General features: G+C 52.9%; 1 protein-coding gene across 2 annotated transcripts in view; it reads right to left on the reverse strand.

The window, feature by feature from the left end:
* PCSK6 (proprotein convertase subtilisin/kexin type 6) overlaps positions 1 to 11,797 on the reverse strand; it is a 189,321-nt gene continuing 177,524 nt past the window's right edge. For both annotated transcript variants that reach the window (XM_017518901.2, XM_017518895.2), the window contains 3 exons: positions 7,261 to 7,390; positions 3,341 to 3,453; positions 1 to 1,440 (listed from right to left, as the gene is read on the reverse strand). In XM_017518901.2, the coding sequence (XP_017374390.1) occupies positions 1,343 to 1,440; positions 3,341 to 3,453; positions 7,261 to 7,390 (341 nt within the window). In that variant the 3' untranslated portion in view covers positions 1 to 1,342. The remainder of the gene's footprint in view (positions 1,441 to 3,340; positions 3,454 to 7,260; positions 7,391 to 11,797) is intronic.

Genomic DNA, 11,797 nt, shown 5'->3' on the forward strand with positions numbered 1-11,797 from the left:
TGCCATGGGATGTTAACTCTTTTATTAACTTAGGGTTAACATTGTTTTTGCTTCACTGATTTCTCTTTCAGAGTTGTGGATTCAATAAACAACAGCTGGGTTCTTTCCAGCTCACAGGTGACAAGGCAAATGCACTGTTGTCAAACAGGAGCAGGACAATATGGAGAAAGACGAGGTCGAAAAAATTTAAGGCAAATGTTACTTCCCTGTTCAGGGGAATTGATCAAGCAGATCTGTGCATTTCAATGAAAATATATGAAATATTTGTCAAAATAATTAACATTGGTAAAAATCAGAACATGTAGCTTATAAAATGCCTACACAGGTTTGGCAGAATAAATCCAACTGTGTCATGTAGGCTCGTAATACACACAGACACAGGAGTATCCACCTTAAAAATGAGTCTCCTGAAGGGCAGAGGCCAAACGTATTTTAAAAGCAATTCCATAAAATGAGAAGTGATGGATGATTAACAATGAATGGGCTGGCTTTACATTTTGTTTAGAGGAATTGCTTGGCCATCGGGGTATCTTTTGGATGGCCCCAGAATGCCTCCAGTGGCCCCTCCTCGGAAGGCTCTGCATTGGGCTGAGGTGGTTGTTCAGGCCATGAGCCTCCTGGAGACGCAGAGAGAACACGGTAACAAGGAGAGCTCGGCTGCTCAAAGGAGAGTGCTGCGGGGAAAGAATCTTCTGGTCTGGGTTTGGAATTTGACATTCTAAGCTTCTGCTGCAGTTTCAGAAGTAGCTGACTATGTAGAAATAGATTCTCCGGCCCCAGTGGTCATACATTTTATGCCCTCAAACCTATCTTATTTATAGTCTGACCAAATCGTCCCCAGACTGTTCAGTGGCAGCCAATGAGCAGGTAGACTGCTGGCCCTTTGTCACATGTGAGGATGGCCCAGGGTTCGCTGGCTGGGCCGGGGAGATTTACTACAGAGCCCCAGAAAAGCACAGGGAGAAGACTGATGTGTGATGCCAAGCGTCTTTCTTTTCTGCTTTGGTCTTGAAGATTCAGTAAACTTATGGTCCCAGAAGCTGCTCCAAAGCCAGAGCTGTGGATTCCCAGAATTCATTTTGTTCCTGTTTCAGTTTTTCAGAAGACTGTAGCCAGCAAGCAGCATTTGAGAGGATATCACAATTTTAGGAACACCTCCTTAACAGCCACCAGCCACCTGGCTTGGGTGCTCAGAGATGCTGCGGAAGGACTTGGCTCCTGGGGAGATAAAGCTGCAGGTGCGGGACACCGCCCCCGAAACAGGCTCTGGCTGACAGTCTGGAGGACGGTGGACGGACGGATGGACAGGGGGTCCCTGCCCTCTGCGGGCAGCTAGACACCCCTACCCGGCCAGGAGGCACGTGCGGCAGCAGAACTGAATGAAGAGCTTCCGTTCACACAGCCGGTTGGACTTCACCATCTCGCAGAATGTCTCATCAGCTGAGTCCCCGCATCAGGAAAGGAAAAGAGGGAAAGGTCAGTCTTTGGTTCCTGTAAAGACTGTTTCAAGGCTGGGCGCGGTGGTGGCTTGCACCTATAATCCCAGCACTTTGGAAGGCTAAAGCAGGTGGATCACCTGAGGTCAGGAGCTTGAGACCAGCCTGGCCAACATGGCGAAATCCCGTCTCTACTAAAAATACAAAAATTAGCCAGGCATGGTGGTGCATGCCTGCAATCCCCACTACTCGGGAGGCTGAGACAGGAGAATCACTGGAACCCAGGAGGCAGAGGTTGCAGTGAGCTGAGATTGCATTACTGCACTCCAGCCTGGGCAACAAGAATGAAACTCCATCTCAAAAACAAATACAAATACAAATACAAGATTATTTCAATCACTCCACATATTCTGGACATCAGCAGTGCCCTGGGCAAGAGGGACACAGGTAGAGGTGGGGAGCAGGGTGGCAGCCCTTAAAGTCCCTCTCCTGCAATGCAATTGACTCTGCCAGCCCCGTGTGGCAGTGGGGTCGGGGGCCACTGGTCTATGGGGCTCTTGCTGAGTCTAAGTGACAAGGGGAGTTCATGAGCAGGATGTGGGGGTGACATGGGAAGGGTCTTGGGAGAACACCCAGCCTGGGCGCATGGGGCACATGTGCACCTGTCTTTCTGGACAACTGTGCTGGTGGTGGAGCTTAGGAGGAAGACTCCGGGGGAGGTTGGAGGACAGGCCTGGAGGCTGGCGGGAATGGAAGCTGCTTCCAGGGTGGAGGGGGCACCCTGGACGGGGAGGAGTGGATGGGGTGGGAGGAAGGGAGCCGCCGTGGACAGGCCTTGCTGGGGACGCAGCCATGGTGAGGGAAGAGCCACTGGCCTGGGAGGATGCATCGTCTGTGCACCTGGGAGGCCCTCCGGCAGCAACTGCACTTTTTCTGGCTGGGTACAGAACCTGGGCAGGTGACTTCCTAAAGAGGGAGTTTCTGGGCCTTTGAAGGGACATAATTAGACCATTCCCCCTCCCCGAAAAAATAAACAAGGCAAGGAGGCATCCCAGGGCTCTCCCCAGCTCCATCCTCTGCCAGGGCTAAGCCAGTGCCAGCTTCATGCCCAAGGACCACCTGCCCTAACCCTGGGACACCGGGGCAGACAGCCTTCCTCTCCTGCATGCCAGAATGTGATGCCCAGAGCTGGCCCTGTGTGGCTCCACCATGCCCCTTGCTGGACCAGTGCCCCTTTCCCTGCCAGTGTGTCTATAATGGCTCCTGCCCTGGACCCCAGGCCGGGGTCTTCTGCCAACTCTCCTTCTTGCCTGGAATTCCCAAATTGGGAACTATCTTCGGTCCCTTTAAGTTTCTGTTTTTACAACTTGTCCTTGTCCCCTGTCCCCCTGCAGAGCCGGGGCTCTCCTGCAGCACAGACGTGGGGCCATGTGGGATCCCTGTGGAGCTGGGATTTCTGCTGCTGAGCGTGTGCTCCACTCTGGGGTCTGCCTCCTCGTCCTGAGGCAGAGACCCTCCAGGCTTCCTGGCTTTGACCCCCAAGGTCAGGCTTCTTTTATGGGAAGTTGTCACACCCAGGCCTCCAGGGGCCTACGGCATGAGAGTGTGATCAGTACAAGAACACAATCATTTTTAGGAGTCACTCAAAAAACAGATCGGCAGTGGCTGGGATGCCTCTCTGGTCAAGGTGTGAGAGGTCTAGAGGGAAGCTGGGAGACAGCGCGGCTGTCTTCCAGATCAGCTAGAGGAGTCCCGGACGGTCAGTCAGATCGGGGCACGCAGGCCTGTCTGTGGAGCTGCCATGCCTGTGTGGCTTTGCTCTTCTCTTCTGAGCACAAGCTGGCGGGCCGAGCTCCACAGGCAGCCCCAGGGGAACCCAGGGCCGTCGCCCTGCTGCTGCTCACCATTGCTGCACGTGTGGTTGGTGATGCAGGAGGTCCCCAGCTGTGTGAAGCCCGTCTTACACCTGCTGCAGTTCCTGCTGGAGCCTGCGCAGCTCAAGCAGTTCTCGTCACACCTGTGGGCAGACGCCGTTCCTGCTGAAGGCTGGGGAAGAGGCCTCGCCAGAACCCTCCCTTCCCAGAACGCTCCCACCTCCCTGCACCTCCTTCCCACCTGCTTAGCCTTGGTCCTCTGTGTAGAGGCTGTGTCTCCCCCTCCTCCCCCTTTCCCTGACACAGAGGCCAAGTGTTTGCCTGTCGTCCTTCCTCCTGTCTGACCTCACTCCCGCCCTGGGAGGGCAGAGACAGCCATGGCCAGGTGGCAGGAGCATGCCCAGGATCAGGGGCCAGGCCCAGGCCTCAAGGCTTCCCACAGCTCACCTGACACCCTCCTGGGCCCTGGCCCCCAGCCCACACATGGCTCCCAGAGCTGTGGCAGGCTGCTCTCTCCAGCGGCTGCCAGGCTGCGATGGCTGCAGGCTTGGGGTCCAGGCGAGAATTCGCCCAGGGATGTGACACGCCTGACTCGAGCTGACCAGAGGGCTGCTGCCACCCCTATGTGGCCATGCCTGCTTACCCTTGGGGAGCAGGAGAGGTGCCCCCCAATTCCTGCCCTTCCCGGACAGTCCAGGCCCAGCCTGGGCAGACATGGACCCAGGCCAGGGCTATTTCTAATGCAAGGTAACATGACCTCAGGGGAAGGGGCGGTGTACCACAGTTCAAGAGCCATATTCAGCATATATACTGGGCCACAATTGCACTTTCATTTACAATCTTTTTTTCTTGAGATGGAGTCTCGCTCTGTCACCCAGGCTGGAGTGCAGTGGTGCAATCTGAGCTCACTGCAACCTCTGCCTCCTGGGTTCAAGTGATTCTTCTGCCTCAGCCTCCCAAGTAGCTGGGACTACAGGCGTGTACCACTACGCCCAGCTAAGTTTTGTATTTTTAGGAGAGATGGGGTTTCACCATATTGGCCAGGCTGGTCTCGAACTCCTGACCTTGTGATCTGCCCACCTCAGCCTCCCAAAGTGCTGGGATTACAGGTGTGAGCCACCACACCCAGACTCATTTACAATCATTTGTGCAACAGTGGCTGAGCTGAGCAGCTGTGACAGAGGCAGTATGGTCCCCAAAGCCCGACCGCTGACTACCGTGTGCTTTATATAAAGCACTTGCCGATGCAGGCCTCTCCGGGGCCGAAAGCTTCCCCTCATGTGGGAACAAGTACTCGGGAAACTCCTGTCCTCCGTTGCCCAAAGAAAGGTTTGTGGGGGCTGCCTGCCTGCTGCCTCCTGGGGGCAGGGGATGCCCACGCCTCTGGCTGCCTGCAGGGCTCCAGTTGCACGGCTGTGGGCATAATCAGCATGCCCTGAAATCCAGGGCATTTGACAAATGAAAGTGATTATCACTGTTGAATTCCACATTCTCCCTGGACTGCTGTATTTCATCATCCGAGAATCAGCTGGCTGGTTAACAGGAAGGGTTTAACTTCAGAGAGCTGTGCCCAGTGCCCTGTGCAGGACTCAGCAAGGCTGCACCTGACAAGTGGGTGGCAAGTTTCCTATTTGACAGCAACCAAGTAGAAGGGGCTGCCGCTTGCAGAGATACGGAACTGCCACCAGGTTCCTCTGTTGTGTGTCACAAGTGCCAGGACTCGGGAGTCCCTCGTGGGCTCACTGCAGGGCTTTGTTTGTTTCTAGGGGAATAGGTTACAGCCCACAGTGGTTCTTACATGCAGCCTGGGAGGCAGACCCCATCCACTGCGGGGCAATCTACCAGTGCTAACAGGTGCCCAGCTGGGAGGCAGGCCTGGGCCCCCTCCCCTGCTCTGACACAAGCCTTTGAGGGCTCCCTCATTTTGAGTCTTTTTCAGACAGATGTCCCCTGATTGGTTTTGACATTTGTCCCCTCCAGATCTCATGTTGACATGTGATCCCGAGTGTCAGAGGTGGGGCCTGGTGGGAGGAGTTTGGATCATGGGGTGGATCCCTCGTGAATGGCTTCACACCACCCCCTTGCTGATGAGTGAGTTCCTGTGAGAGCTGATTGTTGAAAAGTGTGTGGCAACTCCTTCCTTTTCTTTTTTCTTTTTTGTGAGACAAGTCTCACTCTGTTGCTCAGGCTGGAGTGCAGTGGCATGATCTGCAACATCCATCTCCTCAGTTCATGCGATTCTCCTGCCTCAGCCTCCTGTAAGGCTGGGATTACAGGCACATACCACCACACCTGGCTAATTTTTGCATTTTTTTTTTTTTAGTAGAAAAGGGGTTTTGCCATGTTGGCCAGGCTAGTCTCGAACTCCTGGCCTCAGGTGATCCGCCCGCCTTGGCCTCCCAAACTACTGGGATTACAGGTGTGAGCCTCCACACTCAGCCTGCTTCCCACTCTTGGCTTCTGCTCTTGCTAAGTGATGTGCTGCTCTTGCTTCACCTTCCACAAGGCGTCAAAGCTCCCTGAGACTTCCCCAGAAGCTGAGCAGATGCAGGCGCCACATTTCCTCTAAAGCCTACAGATCTGTGAGCCAGTTCAGCTTTCTTCTTTATATATGACCCAACCTCAGGTATTTCTCCATAGCACTGCAAAAGCAGCCTAACACCTGCTGCTTCCCGCACAGCCCACACCCATCATCACATCCTCACAGCTCCCTTTAAAGTCCTCACTGTTGCCCTGCCCAGTGCCGGGTCCCAAGTTCATGATGTCCCAACATAGGGCAATATTCAGCCCGAAAAGAGGAGACCAGAGTAAATGCTTCTCCTCTATCAGCTCATGTCCAACAACAGAAGGGTCCAGGGCCACCAAATGAGAACAGAACCTGTGTGGACGCCTGGGAGGAAACAGGAAGGAGGATAGGAAGGGTTAAAACACATGTCACTGACTGCACAGAAAATGTTTTCTCATCTTAGGATGTGAAAACTGTCAGGGTCGTTTACTTTCTCTAAAGTACCTAACTAAACACATTTTTTAGGCTGGGCGTGGTGGCTCACACCTGTAATCACAGCACTTTGGGAGGCCGAGGCAGGTGGATCACTTAGGCCACGAGTTCAAGACCAGCCTGGCCAACATGGTGAAACCCCATTTCTACTAAAAATACCAAAGTCAGCTGGGTATGGTGAAACCCCATTTCTACTAAAAATACCAAAGTCAGCTGGGTATTGTGGTGCACGCCTGTAGTCCCGGCTACTCGGGAGGCTGAGGCATAAGAATTGCTTGAACCCCAGAGACGGAGGTTGCAGTAAGCTGAGATCCCAGCACTGCACTCCAGCCTGGGTGACAGAGTGAGATTCTGTCTCCAAAAAGCAAAAATTTTTTTTAACACAAAACATGGTTTCTCTGATTATGACAGTGCCTAGGATGCATGCTGAGCATGGCACCGGCAGGGGCAGCCCGTGGAGTCCACCACCGGGGTGTCATCACCTCATGACTCTGCCATGCTGAGCATGGCACCGGCAGGGGCAGCCCGTGGAGTCCACCACCGGGGTGTCATCACCTCATGACTCTGCCATGCTGAGCATGGCAAGGGCAGGCGCAGCTCGCAGAGTCCACCACTGGGGTGTCATCGCCTCACGACTCTGCCATGCTGAGCATGGCAAGGGCAGGCGCAGCTCGCGGAGTCCACCACCAGGCTGTCATCACCTTGTGACTCTGCTTCCCATCCTGCCCATTGCTGCACAGAGCCTGGCTCACAGTAGGGACTCAACAAATATGCATTCAATGAACAAAGGGACGGAAGCCCCTAACCAGCTCTGTAGATGGGCTCCTGTCCACAGTGGGGTGATGCAACACGCCCTCCCCCAGCCCCTAGGGAAGACGCTGCCACATTCTGCCCGCCAGCCACTCCTGTGCTGGACACAGCTGCCTGCCGTTCCCCACCAGGAAGACAGTACCTTCTACACACTTTGTGGGGCAAGCCCGGCATCTCCTCCGGGTAGAAGCCCTCGCCACAGGCCGGCACGCACTTCCAGTCTTGGAAGTGGAAGTTTTTTGCACAGTGGATGCACTCTTCTTTGCCTGGCCCTGAGAGATACAGGAAAAAAAGCAGGTATCAGGGACGGCTGGCAGATGACCACGCCCCAGGCCCGCTGCGGGGCCTCGTGAGACCAGGCCACCACTGAAGATCCCCCAGGCCACCGCCACAGCGGGCATTTCCCAGATTCTGCGAGCTGGGCTGTCCTCACCCACTCCCAGGACGTGGGTGTCTCCATTTCCATTTCACAGACAGGGACATCAAGGCAGGAGATGATCTCAGAGGGGGCACACCTGCCCACTGCCCATGCTACGCTGATGGGCTCTACTTCCAACAGGCCTAGGCCCACTTCTGCTCCTTGAAGACTTGGAAATTCAGTGTCAAAGTCTTCAAATAAAAAAAATATAAAACAGCTCCTGTTTTATATGGATACATGTTGAAATGGCAATATTTTCGATACATTAAGTTGAATAGAATATGTTATCCAAATGATTTTGCCTGTTTCGTTTGACTGATTAAGACATGGTTACTAGACAACGTAGAACTGTATCCACGGCATGCCTCTGTGGTTCTTCCATTGCACAGAACGCTGCGGAAGACGATGTGGGAAGATGGAGGAAGAGATCTTCGGGAATGGTGTTGACTGGTGTTTGGTGTGTATAGCCCAGGTGTTTTCAACAACAGAAAAAAAATTGACTGGTCAGGCACGGCGATTCACGCCTGTAATCCCAGCACTTTGAAAGGCCGAGGCAGGAGGATCACTTGAGGTCAGGCTGATCGCATGGAGCCTGATAACATGGAGAAACTCCGTCTCTACTAAAAATCCAAAATTAGCCAGGTGTGGTGATGCATGCCTGTTATCCCAGCTACTCAGGAGGCTGAGGCAAGAGAATCACTTGAACCCGGGAGGCAAAGGTTGTGGTGAGCCAAGATCACACCATGGCACTCCAGCCTGGGCAAAAAAAGCAAAACTCCATCTCAAAAAAAAAAAAAAAAAAAAAAAAGAGTAAGACCAAGGCTTTCAGGGCAGGGAGGGGAGACTCGAAGAGACATCATTTCTGAGCAAAGGGCCATGAGTCATGGAGGAAAACCTTCAGGTGGGCTCAGGGTTTGAGGAGGACCTGTCAACATTGGACTAGATGACAAGAGAGCACGTCCTCTGGGCCAGGTGTCCCCAGGGAGCCTCTGGTGGGACATCAGAGAGAGGCAGCGAGGTGGCCACTGGCTGACAGCGGAGAAGAAATTATCTCAGGGGCTCTTTGACAGTCACAATGCCTGAGTAAACCTCCCCCCGACTGCTTCAATTGAATGGTGGTCTTAGATTGAGGCCTCACAGTCTGCTGTGGACTCAGATGCAGCCTCTCGCTGTGTCAAGGGAAAACCCCTTTGCAGAGATTCCGGAGCCTGGAGGGCTCATGCACAAGGCCCGGGGTCCTGGGGCTGGCTCCACACCTCAGAACCACAGCTGGAAGCCTGGGAGGGAATTCAGAGCTCTTGCAGGAGAAGCTCCTCCTTTGAGAGTCAGGAAGAGTGAAGCCAAGGCCACAGGGTTTTGAGCAGGAGGCAGGGGTCACACTCTCGAGGGGCCTCTTGAGGACCACAGTCTTCATGGGGGGTGTCTCATCTCTTCCTGAGCTGCAGTGGAAGAGCTGCCCCCCAAGGTCAGGATTCTGTCTGGTTTATGTTACTCTTTTATTTTTTTTTTTGAGACATAATCTCACTTTGTCACCCAGACTGGAGTGCAGTGGTGTGATCTTGGCTCACTGTAACCTCCGCCTCCAGGGTTCAAGCGATTCTCCTGCCTCAGCCTCCCGAGTAGCTGGCATTACATGGTGGTAGTTGCCCACCACCATGCCCGGCTAATTTTTGTATTTTTAGTAGAGATGGGGTTTCATCATCTTGGCCAAGCTGGTCTCGAACTCCTGAGCTCATGATCCAGCCGCCTTGGCCTCCCAAAGTGCTGGGATTATAGGTGTGAGCCACTGCACCCGGCCTTTGAAGCTGCTCTTATGCTTTAGCCAAGGCCGCCCCTCCCGACAGCTGATCTCCGGGAGCGTCTGGTGGGTAGGTCTCCTGCCAAGGCGGGGTGCCACTCCGCGTGGGGCTTGGGAGCTATTCAGGGCCTGCTGCTGTACCTCTCATGCCTCTCCTGCTGGACCTGCCACCCTCACTGTCCTTTCTCTAGCACCAGGGTCCTTACTTAACACCCGAGGAGCCCGCAACGTGGGAAAGCAAGCCTGTTCTTGTTTGTATTTCGTTTAATGCTCAATGTATTAAACTTAAAAGTTGTTAAAACACATTTATTTGGAGATGGTGGTGACTGCGGCACACAAATGTAAATTCACTTAATGCCACCAAACTGTACGTCTAAAAATTGTCAAGATGGTAAATTTTATATGATGTGTATTTTACCACAATAAAAAAGATGTTAAAATGGGTTGATTTTCTAAGCGACCTATTTTCTCAGCTACTAAAAAGTATGAATTTCATAACTCAGTGAAAGTCTTTTAAGGATTCCATTAAGTCGCAAGTCTTTATAGACTTTGAACACTTTAAAAGCACCCACAATCACAGCGATAATAGCAGAATGGGCTATGCTTATATAGGACCTGCTATGTCATTTGTGGGGCCCCGTATAAAGTGAAAACATGGAGTCCTTGTTCAAAAAGCTGGAAAAATGTGGCATTACAGGGATTAAATTGAAAGCATTTTCCTTTCTTCTGCAATCTCTCTTGGTCTGTTGCAGTGCTTCTCATTTGCTGTTTCAGGTCGTGCTGTCTCAGGCACAGGGTGCTCACATGTGTGAGGGCCGACTGTCACAGATGCTTGGGGCACTGCCCTGCAACTCGGTATGTGTGTGCCCTGCAGGCTGCCAGCTGCTGATCCACATGCCATACCCCAGGTGAGTAAGTCGAGTCCCACAGGTCTGTTACATTAACCCAGGTGCACCAGCAGCCCTGAAGGATTACAACCTCCATGCCAGGACTCACTGGGCACCTGGACTCAGGAGGATGAGAGGCTCATCTCTATCAAGTTGCCTGCCAAGTGCACTGGGGCACTGTGAGCCCGGGGTGGGGGGACAGAGTCCACCAGGCCCTACCCCAGCACTCATGCCTGACTCTGACCCTCCCCATGACTGTGCCCAGGCCCCTGTGTGGGTGGTGGGCAGCCGTGGTCACGGAGCGCAGGGAGGGGAAGGCCAGGTGGGCCTGGGTCTGAGAACAGCTGCCTCCAGTGAGGTCCACACCTGCCATGGAGCCAGAATCCTCCAGTGACTCAGAGGAGGAAAGTGAGGTCTCTCTCCAGAGGGTGCCAGAGGGTAGATGTATACGTTCCCAGGAGCTTAGAGAGAACACAGGCCAGAGGGCAGGAGGTGCAAGGGAGACCCCCCAGAGCTCTGGACCTGCTCACCAATGAATTTAATAGCTGAAGTGACAGAGAAGTAACTGGGTTGAGATGGGAACTCCAAGTGACTCAGTAAAGCATTTTGCCATCAAGCAATCTGGAGACTCAGAGAAAGAAAAGTGAATTGAATTATTGAAATCAAAAGAGTTGTAAAACTGTATGCCTGAGTGTTATGGATTCAAGTGACTATGAAATTTAAATAAGCAATATCAGTGATGCTTCCTAATCAATCTGGGCTAAACAAGTGGAAGAAACAAAGAATAAAAATGATAGACAAAAAGGCGACAGGCAAACTCCTAGGGAAATCTGCTGAGCTGCCAGTGGGTGGAATCTTCCAGGTGCTAAGCCCTGCTGCCTTTAGGGCTGTCCCAGGAGGATACTGAGGAGGCCATATCTCCCCTGGGTGGCCTGGGTCAGCCTGGCAATCATAGGAGGATGTCGGCCTTGGCCACAGCCTTGGTTTCTCAGGCCTGTCTATTCCAGGACAGTACGGCAGGGAGCTGCATGGAGCACACAAGGCTGGCCACACGGGAATGGCTGTGCCCATTCTGCGGCATTTCTGAGGAACAGCAGTATCATGGCAACTGTGATTTAGCAGAAAATTTATTATTATTATTATCATTATCTTAAACAGAGTCTCACTCTGTTGCCCAGGCTGAAGTGTACAGTGGCACGATCTTGGCTCACTGCAACCTCCACCTCCTGGGGTCAAGTGATTCTCATGCCTCAGCCTCCCAAGTAGCTGGGATTATGGGTGCCTGCCACCACACCTGGCTAATTTTTGTATTTTTAGTAGAGATGGGGTTTCACCATGTTGGCCAGGCTGGTCTTGAACTCCTGACCTCAGGTGATCCACCCACCTCAGCCTCCCAAAGTGCTGGGCTTATAGACATGAGCCATCACACCCGGTCAGCAGAGATTTAATTCTTTAAGTATTACTGCAGAAAAAGCCCATGTGATATGTATTTCTTGGAAAGAACCAAAGTACCAAGGGCAGGAAGGAGGGCTGAGAGGAGAAAACTTAACCGAAAACATAGCTGAGCCCAAGACCG

The sequence above is a fragment of the Cebus imitator genome, unplaced genomic scaffold (genome assembly GCF_001604975.1).
Source record: "Cebus imitator isolate Cc_AM_T3 unplaced genomic scaffold, Cebus_imitator-1.0 Scaffold19, whole genome shotgun sequence".
Classification (NCBI taxonomy): domain Eukaryota; kingdom Metazoa; phylum Chordata; class Mammalia; order Primates; family Cebidae; genus Cebus; species Cebus imitator.